The sequence below is a fragment of the Aythya fuligula genome, chromosome 2 (genome assembly GCF_009819795.1).
Source record: "Aythya fuligula isolate bAytFul2 chromosome 2, bAytFul2.pri, whole genome shotgun sequence".
NCBI classification, from domain to species: domain Eukaryota; kingdom Metazoa; phylum Chordata; class Aves; order Anseriformes; family Anatidae; genus Aythya; species Aythya fuligula.
In genome coordinates this window covers 102737753-102757832 of record NC_045560.1, presented here as the reverse complement: position 1 = coordinate 102757832, position 20080 = coordinate 102737753, and the positions used below count along the sequence as shown (strand labels likewise).

The 20080-nt window shown below is 32.3% G+C and overlaps 1 protein-coding gene across 1 annotated transcript in view; it reads right to left on the bottom strand.

Moving 5' to 3' along the window:
• CDH19 (cadherin 19) overlaps nt 1-20080 on the bottom strand; it is a 66778-nt gene that overhangs the window by 32829 nt on the left and 13869 nt on the right. The window contains 3 exon segments of the mRNA XM_032181449.1: nt 2307-2411; nt 2414-2600; nt 5695-5925. Coding sequence (XP_032037340.1) covers nt 2307-2411; nt 2414-2600; nt 5695-5697 — 295 coding nt within the window. The 5' untranslated portion in view covers nt 5698-5925.

Sequence of the window (20080 nt, the reverse complement as noted above, 5' to 3'; positions counted from 1 at the left end):
AACTAGAATTGCTTACTGGCTCAGCTTTGCCAGCAACAGGTGCTGGCATCCAACTTGGAGCTGGATGTAGCTGGTTCTAATTTAACCCAGGGCAGTTTCTGGAACCTTCCCACAGAGGCCACCTCTGTAGCCTCCCTGCTACTAAAACCTTGCCTCATAAACCCAATGTAGCCTGTTGTGTACTAGTATCTACACAGAAGAAGCTGATGAAAAGTAATCTCTAAAATAACAATAGCAAAAGTGCTAGAATAACAATAACAAAAGTGCTAGAGAGGCCAAACATAGGAGTGTAGAAAATATTTGAAGATCAATAGGGCCATCCTAAATTCATGTTATATAATGGTTAATTGCAAGTCTATGAATTCACTATCTCAAGAAGTCTGTGTCTAAGAGGGGAGGCACACAGATATGTTGTTTTATTTTTTACACATTCTGACAAATTGAGAGAATGCTGTTACTTCTGATTTATTTTTCATATTTTAGTGGGATATTTTATTAAAAAAATAAATAATTAATAAATCTTATGTTGAAGCGATGTAGTATTTTAGGAATTTAAAGATACCGTAGATGACAGATTTGATAAAGACTGCTGCACCTTCTATTTTCAGATTGTCAGTTATAGGCAACTCAAGTGAACACAGATTGAAGCTTCTCATCTGTCAACTGCTTATTGGTGAACTGAGGTGAGAAACAGATAAATGGAAAGAGAATGCTACTGTTGCTTTGATCCATAAGTACTACCCTAACTGACTTCTTTTTTATTATCTTTTCCTTTTTTTTTTTTTTTTTTTTTTTTTTTCTTAATCATCCTCTCATCACTAAGACAGGAACTTGTCATAAAGACAGGACGATAAAATAGAAGGGTTTCAGAATTGAATTCTTGATATAGTTCTGTGAAAGGTTATAGGTTAGGGTGAGTGTAAATGGAGCCATATTATATTATCAGCTATTTAAAATTGATTTTTTATAAGAGATCTAGTGTCTTATCAATAATAGTGAATCACATGGAAAAAAAAAAAAAAAAAAAAAAGCTGTATCAAAGACCCAGGTCTGTGTAATCCAAGATAAAAATATCCAGATAATTCTAAACAATAAACTGTTCTATATTATTGTGGTCACTTATTGTATTATTATATCTATGTTATATTATATATATAATATATATAATAAAATATATAATATTTTATATATAATATAATTATACATTATAATATAATATAATATAATATAATATAATATAATATAATATAATATAATATAATATAATATATAATTATATTTTATATAATATATATAATATGTATTATATAATATATAATATATAATAAAATAATCTTCTATAAATCTATCTTATCTTATCTTATCTTATCTTATCTTATCTTATCTTATCTTATCTTATCTTATACTATATTACTGTGTCTATATTATTGTAGTCACAAAGCAAATTTGCTTCATATTTGTTTGTACTAAGTTTCCAGGTACATGGTCCAGATCTTCTTTTTATGTATAGATATGTGGAAGAAGTGGTCCAGAGGTTAAGTCATCACTTTTGATAGGAAAATCCTTTTGCAATTTTTGTGCTTATGAAATTGAAAGACTGCTTTATTGCCCACCATCTAATCCAAACAAAGGGAAGCTTTCCAATGTGGAAAGAGGCTTGGCTGTGTAAATAGGTAGGCATCATACAAGATATGAGGATGGTCATCATATCAGCCCACTTCATTCCTGTTCTGAACCCATTACTTACAGAAAGGAAAATATCCCTGTATTTGTGGGGAAATCATGAGTGCTTGTCATGTGATTTTGACTCTTCTCCAGTTACACTATAGTATGATTTATACTAGATAGGGCATAATAAAAGCCTATTGTTTAATTATTAAGCAGAATCAGAGGAAACTGAAGGAGGCTGTTGAGTGCTGTTCAGCCAAGCTTATTTGTGTGCTTAAAGAGTCAACTTAGGTTAGAGGCTTTTAAAATTTAAGTGAATGCTACTTTTGTTTCACAATAGTCTGAAGAGCTGACAGGTTATAATAATAATAATACATTAAACAATTTTCTAGATACTAGGGTGCTATACTGATTGAAAAAGCAGTGAATTCTGTCTGCCTAAAATCTCCTTTGCAGTACCAACTGGTTACAGTAGTCTATCTATTCTGAAGTGTGATGCTGTATTTTTAAACAAGTACCTATTTCATAGCTATGCCAGTGACGGAAAAGACAGGTTTCTATATTCAATACAAGCATGAATCCAGAATGTGTAAAAGGACTCTGATACATGTAAGACTTTGGTTTATGGCATGTCATACCTTCAGGTGACATCTCTGGAACAGTAGCCACATAAGGTCCATCCAAGAACTGTGGTTCATGATCATTGATATCTCGAACCTTGATAATAAATTCTGATTCAGGTCAACGGGAAGATGAGTGTTCCTGTTAAGTGCCTGGGCTCTTAGAATATAGAAGGGTTTCTCTTCTCGATCCACCTTTTGTATCACATAAATTTTGCCATTATATTCATCAATGATAAATATACTTCCAGCTCCTTCCCCAGTCAAAATGTATTGTAAGTTGCCATCCTGTTTGTCTAAATCTGATTTCAGCTGTAAGTGAAAAAAAAACAAACAAACAAACAAACACAGAAGTGAAAGAAATTAATGTTAAATACATAATTTAGATCATTGGTTTATCAGCTCCCACAAACTTCTGCTGAAAACAAGGCAAAGGACCTTAAAACATTATCTAAATTTTTATTATTATAAATTATAAGTGTACTTTAAAAGTTTTATATATACATATATTGTTTTTATACTCAGCAATACTAGGTGTGAATATGAGAGTGGTGTTCCAATTCTGTTGAAATATTAAAGAGATGAAAAGCCATTCTGTGGTATAAATCTGTATTATTTATTCTGAAATAAATTGACATATTTTGTAATTCCTTCCTGGAAGACCTGCGTCCTCTGTTATTTTGCTAAGATCAGCTTTATGAGGATGATTCCTCTGATGAAGCTGAGCCCTGGAGACCACTGTGGTTCAGCTGCATTTGTTCATGTCAACATAATTGTTCTGTTAATGCTAATGATATGCAACATCACTTTTGCGACAGCAGTAACTGAACCTTTCAATGTGCCAGTCATCTACAGTTGAGTTTGTTTGTGAACATCAACTTCCATCATATTATTTCTCTGACATTTATTTATTTCATGCTTAGACAAAATATTTAAGGGCCTGGATAAAAATTTAAAAACCCAATTTAAAAAATAAATAAATATGTATCCAACTTGCTCATTCTACTAAGTGGAATGCTTTTAAACGTAAGAGATATGTCTATGTGATTATTTTCAATAACTTTTCTGTTTTGTTTCATTCTTATTGACCTTACAGATCAGTGTAGAATATGAGGTCACATACTGAGAAAGAATTAATTATGGCACATTTCTCTATTATATTCACTCAAATATTTTGTGACAAATGCTGAAGTGAAAAACAAATCATTTTAGCTTTTCCTTGGAACAATGACTGGTTATTTTGAATTGTTTAATTTTTTTTGTATGCATCAACTGGATAGTTTATTAAAATGAGGTTGGGACACTGCTCAGAGATATGAGGAACACAGTTTTGAGTTCTTGCACTGAATCCTAACAAAGTATTCAAATTATGCAGAGTTAATTTCCCTTTCAACACAAGATAAATAATTTTCAGTGTTATGGTGGTTAAAGTCTCTAAAATTTAAACAACTTAAAGCCAAAAGCTTTCAACATATGTACTTTTGTTTAAAACATGGGGCAAGTTCACTTTATAGGGTGAACCTAAGGCAGGACTCCTTTATGATTGGTTTGGTCCCATTCGTTTAAACATCATCCAAGAATGACATCTGGCTAAGGGGCACCACAGGTTCTTTCCTAGAAACCATAAATCATAGTTCCTTGTCATGAACACCAGGACATGGGAAAGATAATGAACATCTAGATCTTTACCTTAAGATATGGTTGAGATATGATCACAGAGTGTATCAAACCCTTAGAGACTGGAAGCCTGGAAGCCTGACTGGGACTGGGTGTTTAGACAAAACCTATGATGAACCATTTCGCTTAGTATAATTATGTCCAACATATTTTCATGACCTTAACGATAATAAATGAGAGGTCTCTAATAAATGACATATGCTGGGAAAGTAGACAGAAGGTTCTCAGCTTATTTTTGTATTTTGTTTGTTGTTTGTTTTATAATAGATAATATACTAAGTGGTCTTTTCATTGTAAATGAGATCTGGGACAAGAAGTATGTGTTGTCATTATCTATCTTACACTGCAGTACTGATGAACACTTTTTCTCAAACATGGTAATGGAAGATAATTCTATGTAGATGAAACTTGAAGATTAAGCTCTGAATCTAACTGCAGAAAGAAGTTGTGATAAGGCTAACAGAGACTGTCTACCTTTGTCATTGTTGATGGAGTTTCCTCCTGGGCCTTATTACTATAAAGTTGATCATAGAATGCCAATTTACTTGTTGATAACAGAGCATACTGTACTCACAGAAAGCCACAAGTAAATGTGTCTGATTTAGACAATGGTTAGACTGCACTAAATGAACAATAATCTTAAATTAAAATTATCCATAGTTTACCTATGAGAAATAGAAACACAAGATTTTGAAAATTATCTACAGCAGCGTGAAAATGTTTGGCATTTATGACATTTCTTTTTATGGGAAACAATGCTTTTCAGATATGGAAAAGTAATAATGATTTTTTTTTTTTATTTTATTTTTAATGACTATGTCTATACTTGTTCTTTTAGAGGTAAGACATCACAAATCACAATTCCGTAGTAGTTATTTTGAAGGGGTTGAAAAAAAGCAATTAATGAATTTTGAGCACCTCACCCTTTGGGCCCAATTAAATTTTAGTGCTAGTTAATTAGCAGTTAAACTTATTTTGGTTCATTCACCTAGAAAGTGCCTTAAAGAAAAGAAACTAGATCTCAAGACTACAATTACTTCTAGCTTACAAAAATAAATAATAATAATAAATAATAATAATAATTGTAAGTAGAAAGGAAAAATAAGGAATAGATAACGTATCATAAGACAATTATCTTAAAGCACATTTTTAAAGGAGGGTGAAAATAATTGTTCATTGTGCTAAAGCTACGTTAATCTAATGAACCATGCAGATTCCTGTAGTTTCTCAGTGGTAAAGGATTTAGTATTAATCTGCTTCATTAAAATTAATGAGGGGTAAATCAGCTGCTACTTAGTGTAATAGAAAATCATGCTAAATACTGTTTGTAAATTTCACTCACTATGGCCTTCTTTGATGAAGTGCCAAAAATAGCACAAGCAAGTTGCCAAATGTTGATAAATGAGTCCCTTAACTTTCATTCAGAAGACAGGAAAATTTCAGCTTGGTACCTCAGCTACTCTGCACAGATTTAGTTTTAGTAACAGGATGTGAGTGGTGTTTCCTTGACTGCAGAACCATGACCTTTAGCCCAGGGAGTTCTCTGACCCTAAATCAGGTTGCAGTAAGTTGAGATGTTGTGCTGCCTGATTACAGCTATCTCAGCCCTTTTTGTATCTTTCTTGATATTTCCAAGTCAATGAGGATGGTTGATCTTCCAAGTCAAGGCAGTACGATGATAATAAGCCCATTAAATCTAACCTTGAACTATCCTTACATCATGACTTACCATACCTGTCCAACTACACAGGCATCCTTGAGGTCTGTTCCTCAGTTACAAAAGCGGGCTCCCATATCCAGCCACGTTTTACTCTTCGAACTGTTGTGAAAGACTGATCTGTGTTTGGGCACTGTATTTCTGTGTGGTTGGAGAGCAAAGCCAAAGCTGAATCCACTGTCAGCATGAGACATAGCAAAGTGGAACAATTCATGCTGAAGCCTGTCTTCAATCAATTTTCATCTGTCGAAGACGAGAAGGAGAAAAAAAAAATAATAGACCTTAGACAAAGTTTCACAAAGGCATCACTTTTGTCTTCTTTTGTCTTCTTACTTTTACTTATATATTCTGTGCTAATGTAAGAGCTGATTTGCAATATTAAAACCTCTTCCTCTTCCTAAAAGGAAAGAGCTGGAACAAAGTCTGTTTCTGATTAAAATTGAGATACTTTTAGAGACTCTGGCATGAAAGTCAAGTGTTTAACTTTCCTTTATGAATATCCTACACAGGGACTTTTTATGCAAAAAAAGAAAATCATCCTCCAATTAATTTCATCTTCAAATTAAGCTGGGTAATTGTGTTGTGTAACCTAGGAATAATTTGATTGGATAATTGTATGTTTCTACTTAGAGAGGACTCATTTTGAGCAGCAGTTACAGAACTGCCTGAAGGGTGCATGACTACCCTCAGTGGCCATGATGACTGATAACTGAAACAGAGCGGTGCAGGTTTTTGTTTGTTTGTTTGTTTGTTTTAACCTCTTCTTTCCCTCTTTCCCAAGTCAGCAGAACACCAACAAAAATGCCAAAGGAACAAGGGTACCATGTAGAAAAGCATGTCTTTGCACAAGCTATATGATATTATGTTCTTTCCTGTGATTTTTGGCACAATAAATAAAACTGAATTTTAAATAAAGTGCAATTCTCAGTGATAATCACTGTCTTCTAAGAGGCAAAGAGGAGAATTCTGAAAACCTTTGCCCCACGTTCATTTCTTAAAACCTATTTGACAATAGATCTAGAAATTTTCTTCAGGTCTTTAGCAGGAAAAATAGCATTTTCTATGCAAGAACAAATTGTGGTTTATGAATTTATCTCATGGCGGTCAGTTTGTACAAACACACTTGGAAATATATATAAATATATATATATATATATGGCTGCTTTTAATTTAGGCCTGAAAAATCCATAAACTGGATTTATCTATTTATCATTTATCTATTCAGGATGAAATACAAATGTATATGTCTTTTAAAGCCACGGTTTAATAACAGAGCTATCAACACCTGTCTTTTGCAAAGGAAAATATTGTAATTGCTTAAAAAAAAAGAGATATCACGTAGACATTTATTCATTCCTTCCAGAGTGATATGATGTTAAACTAGATTCTGTTAAAATGTAATCTGTGTTTATATGTTTACTGAGAAAAAGATAAAGGAGTTTTAACAGAAAGACATATATAATTGTAGAAGTTAGAATGTTGGTTCCAGTTCTGTATACATTTTGTTTTTCAAATTCAAAAGCTATAACATTGCAAGATGAGATTTGAATGGAAAGGGTGTGACTTGTGTACTCTCATTGCAGTTTGCTATGGAAACTTACTAATTATCCTAAGTCTGTAAGAATAGTGTTTGCCACATGGAAGACGATGTCAACAAAAGCTCAGCTTGTTTCTCAAATAAAGCTTGAGCAAGTGTTATGCCTTGAGTGTCTTTTTACAATGGGTGCATTAGTGCTAAGAACTAATTTGCTCGGTATAAATCTTGAAAATGGTTCGTTCATTTCAGTACATCCTGCACCTGGGGAGGAAACAAACCCCCGATATAAGAAAAAGCTGGGGGCCACCCACTCTGGAAAGCAGCTTTGCAGAAATGAACCAGAGGTCCTGGTGGAACAAGTGAAACGAGTCATCAATGTGCCCTGGCAGCTAAGAAGGCTAATGATGTCTTGGCTACATCAGGCAAAGTATCTCAGCAGGTCAAGAGAGGCAATCTTTCTCCTCTACTCAGTACTTCGGACATATTGTGGAAAAATAAATATTTTCAAATCTTGAGATGTTGCACACTATTTGTTATGTGTATAATGGACTTTTAATTGAAAATACAGATGCTGAACAAATTGTAAAAAAAATAAACTAACATAAAAAAAATAAAGCTATGTAAGGAAATTCAGAGTTGTTATGTCTCTGTTTTTTCCCTTCTCTGCTACATCAAACATATTCAATTTGCCATTACTTTCAAGACATTTCAGAGCACATTTATTTCCAGCATCTTCCTACTCATCTGGCAAAGCCTCCAGCTGTCGGCCAGCATAAGTTACCATTCTTTATAAGCCATAAATACCAAATAAACAATTAAAAAACAAATAGCTGCAAACAATTGCCTTCTTTCTAAACTTCAACTCACTCTCCGAAGTAACTCTTACAAATAACCAGGAACTAATTTCCTTATTTCTCATCTTTCTCTTAAAACAACAGCAACAACAACACACAGTATTACTTACTTAAAGGAAAAAAGATTTCACAGTTTTAAGGCAGTTCTGTGCTGAGTCTGCTGCCTATCACAGTGTTTTCTATCTTCCCCTGTCAGTTGTTTCTTTTATTCCCCTAATTGTAAGGTTATTGTAAGTGAAATGACCTTTTAGTCCATGTTATAGCTATAATATGTAGCAGAATGGAGGATTAGTAAAAGTACGGAGCTTTTAAGTAATATAATCATATAATTATAATATATATATATATTATATATATATATTATAATCATATATATATTATATATATATTATTATATAAATTATAATATATATTATATAATACATATAATATATTATATATATTATATATATATTATATATATTATATATATTATTATATATATAATAATAATAATACAAAAAAAAATTCTTAATAAAATAATCCCTCATTAAGAAGAAGACAAATATATTTTCATATACAAAAAAATGAGCTCTCACTAATAATTTCTCAAGGGAATAAGAGAAATCGGGACCATGTCCTATTCTTCAGTAAGTAGTACATCTCTCTCACTTTTGTTGGATTACACTGGTTTAATAAAGACTGATATTGAGAATAGAGTGATGACAATATCAATTGTGGTTGTAATAAGTAGGCTACAGTTTTTAAAGTAGTATTTTCCTTTTATATGTGGTGAAATCCATGATTTTCCTGTAGACTAGGGACAGATTTACCTCTTGGTACAAAGTGGTGGAGTACTTTGGTTTGTTCTAGTATTGTCCCCAGATGAAATCCTAACATCATTTGAAACTGGATATTAGCTTTAGGTGTTCTAGTATTCTGACTTGGTTTTGTATTCCCGTTGTCATAGTAACAGTAATTTATTATGAATTATGACCTGGTCATTGCATTACAAAATAATACTTTTACTGCCTAACATTTCAACAATAATAATAGGAAGAGGAAAAGGTTCTAAATATCCAACCTCTGGGATATCATGAAGTAATTTGTGTGCTGATGGAAAAAAATAAGAGTGAAATAACAGCCTTCCAAAGTATTAATATATATAGAATGAGAGATAATGAGGATAACTACTGTTAGCTGAAGAATAAGGACAAAGCAGCTTAACTTTTTAAGTTAAATCATTATCAATATAATCAATATCAATAAATAAATCAATATCAATAAATCATTATCAATAATAATAACAACAACTTTATATAAGAAAAGTCTTACAATTAGGGAGTAAAAACATACCAAAACACAGTAACAAGGTAGATGTTGACTAGATAGTATTAGAAATCTTCTATTATCTTGTTTTACTGCGGGCTTTTGAAACAGTGACTCCTGAGGAAAACAGTTCTTTCTGTCCTTAAAAGTATTGTGCAGAACCAAAAATGAAAGAATGAAAAAAAAAAAATTCTTGAAAATGGATGGTCATTTCAAAGGTATTTCCTTTTCTGAAATTTGGTGTTGTCTTTGCTTGTTTTTATATCAAATAAACAACAAGAATAGAAAAATAGAAAATTCACGAGATAATCAACTTAATTATTATTCAGCTTCTGAAACATGATTCTTGTCTCAAGCAGAGGCCTCACATCATGTGTTTTCTTTCGTGCATCAGTGTTGTTATGATAGCAACTCATTTTCATTGGACACTTTAGGCTCCACCCAATGTAGCAGACACTTAAGCTATAATACTCATATAACCCTCAGGCAATTAGCAGACCTCCCTCAACACACACATATATACACTACGTTATTTAATGTATATGTTTTTTGTTTTTTTTTTTTTTCCGATACTTATATGTAGCAATCGTTTTGTTTTGAAACTGAAATATTATTATTTGTTTGTTTGTTTGTTTATTTTTGTATCATAAATAGATAATTTAGATAATTTAGGTAATAGAAAGATTGATACAATCTTTCATTTTGTGCAAAATGATGGACTTAATCTTATACTTGCTGCTTCTTGCACTTCATGAATTTCACATAGAAAACAATATTTTACACAGATTTGTTATGTTAGAAACTCTTTACCATTTTCATAGTTTTTTATCTGTGATTTAATTATTTCTAGTCAGTGCCAAGTTTTTTTTTTTTTTTTTTTTTTTGTAAGTTTTCCATTCTTCACATGTTTTAAGAATTTTCTGTGGTGACACCAGAAAAAGGCATATTAAACTTTTAAGAATAAATACGGTATATTTAGCTCCAGCTATGTAGGATTCTTGATTGCAGGTTAGCACAGGGTAAGTCACTTCTATAACAGTAACAATTAGCTGAACTGGTGAAAAACATTAGTGGGAACTAAAAAATAAACATTTATAAAAAAAAAAAAAAAAAAAAAAGTGTTATTTAAACTTTGTATTTTACTGAATATCACTGTTTTCATATGCCACCTTGCATTTTTTATTTATTTTATGTGAGTTGATACCTGTCCTGCTCAGGTCACATTTTCAATAATACCTCTGAGCTTATGTTTTGTTTGTTTTTTTTCTTTTTTGTTTGCCTGATTTTTTTTTTTTAATTAGTTTAACATTTAGTATTGTTTTAGCTTTATTTGTGCTGAATCTAAATATTTTAATTGAGTCTTTTTTGACTTTATGTCTTTCACACATTGTGTTTTTGATAATTTGGACTATTACATCTAACAAGTATGCCAAATTTAATTATACTCTGCCTAGAAGAGCTAACATCTAAAATGTAATATCTTCAGTCAATTAATTAGAGCTATATCAACAACAGCCTTGCTAATCTGTGCATGACTAGTTATTTTAAAAGCTATTACTTAACCTTGAGAAGTGTCTCCTTTAACGCACATCTTGATGTAACATTTGACCAAACCATATTGACTGGTATTGCATATTAACACATTAACAGCTACATGGCTTCACTAGTCACCCAGCACTTCACTTACTTGGAGAGCAATTACTTGTATGTTATGAATATGACATAAATTTCATTTTATTCTAATTGGGACATTATTTTTTTCATTTTGTAAATGTGAAATGATACCTTTAGGGAAGGACTTCAAACTATTATATAGGAATTGCCAGAGTAATTATCTGTCAGTTATACATGACACAAAATAGCATTAGAGAAATTAATTTGTCAGTATATTAGTGCCTTTAAATCTGTGGATTTTAATCAATGTAGAGCTGACTGACTAGAAACACAGTCATTCCTATCGCTTTATAATGGTGTGTTGATTATCTTTTTTTAGGCAGTATATTAACACCCAGCATTTTACTAGAGTATTTGTAGAAATATAGAAAAAGCCCAATTGACATTTCAGATGACAAAAACTGAGCTTTCAATGCCCAACAAGCAGTGGAGGTACTACTAGAGAAAAGAAACATCTTTTAAAATACCAAATTGTGATATTTATTTCTCAAATCCTATCTCTAGTATCAAAGTATGTAGGAATTTAAGGAAAGGTAGGACATTTGTTTTAAAAGAGGGGAAAGGTCAAAGCTGAATGATGAGATTTCCTACTGTGGCTGAAGAAAAGAGATGGGAGATTCATTCCCTCTCAGACAAAGATAATATAGACAGTACAGACAGACATATTCCCTGCTTTACAACCTTAAACCACAGTATGTCTGTTTGTTCTCATTCCTTCAGTGGAACTATTTTAATCACCAAAGATGATTATGAGTAGACCAACAGGGAGCCAGAATTAAAGCCAGTGACTATTGGTGTTCATACTCTTTCTGAATTTTGTCTGATATACCTAGCTGCAAAATACTTATTTGACTGTGAGTATACAAGAGGAGATAGCCAGTCTATTGCCCTTTTCAGGCCTGGTTCACCAGTATTTTTAGAACTTAGCAATAGGTTATTGATCTGCAGTTTCCTAGACATACAGGCAGCTGAAACCAGCTCATTATTTCTGGGTCTATACCTGTCTTCCCTTAGGTGACTGCTACCTCTGCTGTGGACAAAGATTCTCATGATTTGAAAAACATTAAATCATTATTTCACTCTTCTGTCTATACATGATGCAGAGTTGAAAGTGAAGCTTCAGACGCCCATGGGAGAAGGAAGCCTAAGTCTTCCAATTGCAATTCCTTGGAGCCCCTTTAGAAACAGCCTGCAGAAGGCAACACATCCCATCCAAAAAGTCTCTGGGGCAAAGAAAGCATCACCTACACCATTTCTATCAACAGAGCATAGCTCTGTGGGATGGATAGACTTCTTTTTGGAGTTGGACAGGACTTGGACAGATTGCTTTCATTCTGTGGCAGTGACCTTTGGAAGTGCTGGTTAAGATAGGATGCAGCCCATATAAGTTCTTTTGTTACTGGATTTCATCTGGAACCAGGAGAATATTAAAATTAAATCAAGGACATCAAAAAGAAATAAACAAAACTTAAAGAAGACTTTTGGAATCTACTCAAATTCCCCCAAAGGTGTAATGGATAATATTGCACTCACACACACACACACAGAGGAGCTCCAGCAGATTCTCCAAAAGTGATTTATCCTTAAAAATTTTCCCAAGTCAGTGTGGCATCTCCTCTTCTAGTGGAAGTATAGCTTCTCCACATGTTATTAACTGAAGAATAAAAGTTGGTGTACAGTTTCATAGACAGTTTCATATTCCTACTTTATTTTTCTTCCCCATGAGAAAATGAAGTAAGCATATCTACATGGTTTTATCTAAATACTGGTAAATTAAGGATTATATTATGTTCTTTCTCGCAAACTATTCTGCCATACATCTACATGTTGTAATGTAGATGTTGAAATGTCCAGACATTTCTGAGCTAAAGAAAAGTTGAAATATTCTGTCTGAGAACTTGACATTAGAAGAAAATATGTTCATTTTCTGCAGTCCTTCAACTGCTTCAGCAATTATATTTACACTAAAATAAATAAATAAATTCGATTTAGTAAACAGATGCTGAGATGCTAAGACATTGTTAGATCTGTGGTGGTATACTGCACTATACACATTGAAATAAATAAATGTTTATTTTTAATTTTAGCTTTCTTTAACTACGACAATATTTATTTTTAAGACAATTTGAAATATTGAAAATTATGACTAAAATCATGTATTTTTTTGTAAATATTTTGCTAATTAAAAAGACCAACATACATACACAGTAAAAACAAAACACTTGCCTTCTGGCATTTGCTTTTTAATTGTAAAGATTTGCAAGAATTTGCAAATCGAATTACAACATGTTTGATTCACTGGGCAAATCCTACTGGAACATTTTCAGCTCCACAGGATACCACTCAGTACTGAAGAACCACTTGTCAGCGTAATGCTGTAAAGGACCACATTCTGTGATTCACACTTGAATCTGTTTGCCAGATGATTTTCAGGAAAACACTTCATGAAATGCTCCAAAACTCTTTTCAGGATTCATGTTCCTTTTTGCTTTCATTCATAATTCCTTGCAGACATTAATAACAAAATGCATTCACCTTCCCATGGTTTCTGAGGAGATTTAACTCCCCCAAACATGAAACACCAAGGATAAAAAGAATTTTAAACATTTCACTTAAGCTGATGCTTTTAGACATATTCTGGTGTATTGCTAAGCTGTGGTTTTGGCTTCTGAGACAATTCTACACGTAAAATGAGCTAAATCAGAAGAACCCTTAATGAAATCATCCAGGCTATGCCAATGGGAAACTAGAATTTAAATCATATTCAAAATCTTATATTTAAGGAGTATTCCTGGATAAATTTTAAATGAAATAAATAATCCTAAAAACTGAAAAAAAAAAAAACTAAATTTAACTACACGTTAAATGTAGTTATTGATATAACTTGTAGTTATTATATACATAACATATTATATAACATAACATGTTATATAATAACTACAAGTTAATATATTATATTATATATATATATTATATATATGTTATATATTATATGTTATATTAAGTTATATAACATAACATGTTATATAATGTTATATAATAATATAAATATGTTATTATATAACATGTTATGTTATATAATAGCTATGTTATGTAGTTATTACATAATATGTGTTACTTAATTACAAAGAGTTAAATAAACCATGCCTTCACATAAAAATTAAGGAAAGAAAAAAAATAAATATTTTATTTTCAATATCTGACTTTGACAATGAAGTAAATAAATCAGTGAAGTCTTTTAACAAGACTTTCCTTTATAAGCTATAATATTTCCTCTAATGCTTAACATAAAAATAGAACTAAACAAACAAACAAAACAGAACAAAAAACCCTGGTCAGCATGCAGTGATCCCACCCTATGTACCACCACAATGGATGTCATTTGGAAAAATGGTGAAAGAATGCTGAAAGATTCTAGCATCCCTCAGAAACTTGCAGTAATATGAGACAAGAAAAACAGAATTTACCTCCTTTGAGATAGAGAAAACAAACTGAAGAATATGTATAATTTTCACAATCATGATAAATTGAGATGGAAAAGACTTAATTGACAAACTTATAAAAGGATAATATTGTTTCTTAGATTTTATTCTCTTAGGCTATATTTCAGTTGATAAATCTTCCATTATCTCCTGCAATGACAGTAGTAATGACAATTTCAGTTCTATTTAGCTCCTAGTGAGCAAAGGCTTGTCTGTTACTTTAGGTCTCCATGCTTTATTTGTTTATTTTTTTTTTTTCTTTAAAGATACATATTCCACTGTTCTGCCTCATCAACCAGGAACACTATTTCATACTCTTTCTTCATACATACTATCAATTTTGTTAAGGCTAGTATCCTTTTCTTATTGTGTTTCTTATGACATAGTTATATTAATTCAATGTTGTTTCTTATTTGATTTCATTCAACCTTGTAAGCACTCTTTTTAGGCAATGAGATATTGAGAGGGGGACAGGAACCAAGCATTAGGTTATCATTTAGGCCAGAAAAATTGCTGTTGCATGATACATTCATGTCAAAGATCTTCAAACAGGTTTTCTTTTCTTTGCTGTTCTGTTTCAAGTTTTTGGAATAAGATATTCCAGGTATAACACAATTATACCCCATCAGATTTGCAAATTGTGCAGAGTTTAAGCAGTTTTTAATGGAATGACATTTTATGAAATTCAAAAGCACACATGCACAATTCCTAATAATACAATGCTTTTTCTAACTATTGATATTTCACACTCTAAAAAGTCTTAAAGGATATGAGTTAATTTAAACTCCTATGATATTCAGTATCCTAACGAACATCAGAGGATAATCATCCAGGCTAAGTCTAAAATAATAAATAAATAAAGAAATATTTTAGTTCCTGTCTTGTTCAGTTGCATAGTATTCTAACCTAGTCCTTGATATTCTTAATAGCCAAGATGTCTTTTATTTCATGTGATATCTCAAAGATTTAATTTTGTTGATTACTTTTGTGAAAGGAGTGCTTGCTTTTCCAGAAAATAAAGCCCACTTTGTCCAATCCTCTTGCTAGCTACTTAGTACGTGTAATATAACATTTCCTGTCAAACGAGGGGGAAATTACCATTTTACTTCTATGATGATTCAACACAGTTCAGTCCTTACTTGGAATCAAATTAAAATACCTTGACTTCTTATTAATTACAAATTCATTTTTACCTAAAAAGCATTAATTAGAATGTCAGGAACACAGCTTTTTTGTTGTTGATGTTGAAACTTACTATTCTTAAGTCATTGTTCTGATTGTACTGTGTTGACATATATTTTTTAAATTGTAGGAAGTAGACTTTGAAGAGTTCTTAGCAATTATTTGCCTTGAAAACCCATACTTACTTCAGGTAAAATGATTGCTTTTTTAACAAAGTTTTATTGATGCCCTTAAATTTTGGTCTTTCTTCAAGTATATTACATGAACTTAGAAGAAGAAAACAGTAAGAGCAATGGAGAATGGCTAATTGTATTAGTTCATAAGATTATTATCTTCTGGACTAATACTCTTAGTTAAAAAAAAACAAAAAAGAAAAAAAGAAAAAAGTTCAAGACACACAGATGAGGATAGTAAAATATTTTGTCGTGTTGTTTCACCTTGTTTTCTGTTCTGCATCTTTAACTCTTCATTCCTTTTTTTCCTTTTCCAACCAGTATTCACCTATCACAACATGATCCTTCCTCTTCTCATCCCATGTTGAATTATCCTTTCTCAATTAGAATGCAATTGAGGCTCCCCCTCCACTGTTTTCTCATTCTTCACTTAAAACCTGTTCTTCTGTTTGGATCTTGGATTGATGAACTACTTGCTCACTCATCACTGCTGTACCCACCACTGACGTATCTACAAATAAGTTTCTTGCATCTTTATGAAAGTTTGTTGTTGTTTGTGTTTTTAACCTCTCCTTGAATCTTTATGTATCTTTATCCTCTCATTACTGTGTGAGGCCCTGTTGCTTCTCTGTTCAGTGTCCTCTCTCAATCATATATCTTTATTTTTCTTTAAATATATTTTACTTCATATATTTACTTTATGTATTTACTTCATAGTAAAATCTAGTACAAAAATTAAATACACTGTATTTTTGTTGTTTAGCCAGAGTCCCTACGGGTCATTCACAAAGTAATTTTGTTTATTTCAAGAATACCCATTTATTCTGTAGCCTTAGTTTTTGTACTGCAAACTGTGAGATATGTTCATCTGATTTGTGTCAGTATGGAACAGTGCTAGGGCCGCATGGTATGATGAATGTGACCTTCTGTCTTACATACCCTTGTATAACCATAAGTCTAAGAAAACAGAGTGGTTAGTGTATATAATACTTGTATCTTGCAAAGGAATGTTTTAGCAATTCATATCAATAGAGAGCTTGAAGGGAAATGTATTTGTAGGTTTTTCCTTGAACTCTCTGATATCTGGGGGGTTTCAGAATAACTGCTAAGTATTATGACTATTGCATGGGACACTATGGAAGTCTCTGATATCTGGTCAGGAGATTAAGGAAATGGGGAGAGCTGAAGAACAACTAAAAGACAAAGCTTGCAGGGGATGTTGCACAAGTCTCTGCCATACAGCCAAGTTGGACAAAGGAGAAGGAAAAGAGGGAGGAAGACTATGAGCCTTCAGCACAAAAGACCCCCAGAGACCCCCAGAGGGACCACCAGAGACTGATACGCATGCTCCAGTAGGAGGGTTTGGATTCTGGAAACTAATATAATAACCCTGTTTTTTTTAGAAATAGTAATGAATATGTATCAGCCTAGGAGCATAAAAATCAGCTTCTTGATGTAACTGGTGTGCGTCTTGGTGGAGCAGAGACTCCCGGCATACCCAGCGCTGTTTGCTTACCTCTATTCCTTTAATAAATTGTAAACTTTGATTATAGTCCTATTTTGAAGACTGAGCCATTTATTACACAAACTAAGCAGGTGTCCTTAGTACATGATATATTGCAAGAATGTTAAAATACAGAAACTCAACATTTTTTAAACTTCATCACCTACTTTTTCTTTCACTCAGAAAGGCTTCTTAAACCAAGAAGTAAAGCATGGGTAGAAACAGGAGGCATTCACACTGGAAGTAAATCCTGGCTAGCCTGAGATAAATAGGGTAGGAATCAACATGGAGAAGTGAGGGACTAGGAGAATCTTGGTGCTCTTAAATTCCAGATTGAGGTAATAGTATGACTTTGTTTTCACATAGTGAAATGTCCTTACAGGACAGTAAGAAGCTTGATATGGAGTCAGGCCTAGACTGGAATGAAACACTCAGTATGGTATGTCATGGGGCATTTATTTCATGGGAGACATTCACAGGGTGTGTGAATTTCCATCCAGTCTGTGCACACTGCCACAGATCAGGGCTGTGGAAACCAGCAAGCTGTTCTGTTGCATTTTTTTATTCTCTCTTCAGCTTCAAGAGCCAGAATTAACTAAAATCTAAAGGTATATACAGTTTATCTCAACAGATATTATTCCAAGATAGTATTCTGAAATGTTTTTGTATCCTTTTAGCTGCAGACTGAATGGAACTGCAGAAATACAATGCAAAAGCTTCATGTCTAGAAAAAAAATAATAAATAATAATAATAATAAAGTGCTTTCCTAGTTCTTTCAAAATAATATTATAACCACTGAAAGCCAGTGTTGGTGCTGTGACAGGAGTGCTGTTCATTGCAGTCAAAATAATTTCTCCAGACCAAAGGAGGTAAAAAGAAAATGAATGAAAAAAATTCACTTAGAAGTTACTATGATCAGACTTTGCTGATGAAGTGGCACAGCACATAAAAGCAAAGTAAGTTTTGATGTCAAGAAAGAAATAGAGTTTAGGGAAGGAAGAAGAATTCTGAGAAATTTTCAAAGAACCATAAAAAACATTGTGAAAAACAGGAGACAAAAGGCTTGGGAGTTAGTCTAAGGTAGAAACATGAGGCCTTTGCAAATAACAATTTTATCCACAGATGTTACAGATAACAGCTTCCGAATTTCTGTGTTTCTTTTAAAAAATTCCAAAGAATGGGTAAAGGTGAAATATTACTTTCATGAGTAAATTTTCTGATTAAAGAATCAAAGTAACAAGGTAAAGCTAAAATAAGTAAATAATTAAATAAAACGTGAAAATATATTATGGCTAAGGCTGACATTTTATAACAGATTTTTTAATTTATTCTGTAACTTTTTTCTTTCTGATATGTATAATTTTTCTTAAATAGAATCAACTATGTAATAATCACTGTTTTGACATGGGAGATATGCCTGTCAAAATTAGAAACTTCTAGTGTTTCAGCAGGCAAAATACGATCATAAGAATTTCTGTCATAAGAATTTGTCAGTTTATGACTATTTATATTGGTAACTTTTATATTTCATGGCAACTTCAGCTAGCAACTCATGGAAAAAATCAGGAAAAATAAACATGGATCCTATTTCCCATCTCTTAATTAGTATGCTGTGAGAGAAATGGGTGTGTTTTCTTAGAAGTAATATTTTAAGAAATCTCAGGATGGAGAATAAATATGAGTAACATTACGAATCAAATATCTTTTTTTTTTTTTTGGAGACAGGCAAAAACTTTCACGTGGGGTAAAATGAAATTTCAAATGTGGGAGTTACACAATTAATTGGCTGAAAATATTTTAAAAATATTTAAAACCCAAGTTAAAAATTCTCTGAAACATCTTAATCTACTTTAAATTTGTAAGGTTCTGTCTGTTGTTTGGTTTTGATTACATAACTTTCTGTGCATTTCTATTTAGCACATAATGATCTGTGTGGACTTTCTGTGATGCCCATGAGGTTAACATGCTGAGGCCAAGTTGTAAGAAGCAGTTGAATATCCATGATTTCTGCTTCATGGAGATAGTCTTTTTTTTCTTTCTTTCTTTTTTTTTTTTTTTTTTTTTTGTATTGTTTGTTTTGTGAAAATGATGCATAAGACTTCTTTCAAGGTTCATCCCCTCGTGGTAGGGGGGGGTAGCAATTTGCTACCAATTGGTAGCAAAGAAGCACTTCAAGTCCATTGAACTGAAAAATATTTTTCAAGACAGCCTTAGACCTGGAGACTAGCATGTCTTCTTTCTAGATATTTCCTGTCCTCATGTAGCTTTTCTCAGGTATGAGAGCATTCTCTTACTCCTATGTAGATGAGTAAAAACTTCAATGCATATAAACACATGCATATGCATGAGCCCTGAAAGATGCCATAATTCACTATATCAGATATTTAAAATTGCCCCAAATTAAGTTCTCACTAAAATATGTTTGTATGGATACCGGCCTCCTTTAAATCTGGTTTCATCCACATAATTTCCTGTATTTCAGGATTCTGTCAGAGTTGCTAACTGTTTAATTCATTACAAGCCAGCTGAAGCTGGAAAGTCCATAACATTGCCATAGTAACTGAGTGGACAAAGACTTAATTCATTAGTTTATATAAGCCAGAACTCATATCCTGCAGACAGTAATGGTTATAAATTATGTATGTCTATAAAGCCCAATGTTAATGGATATATATATATTTAA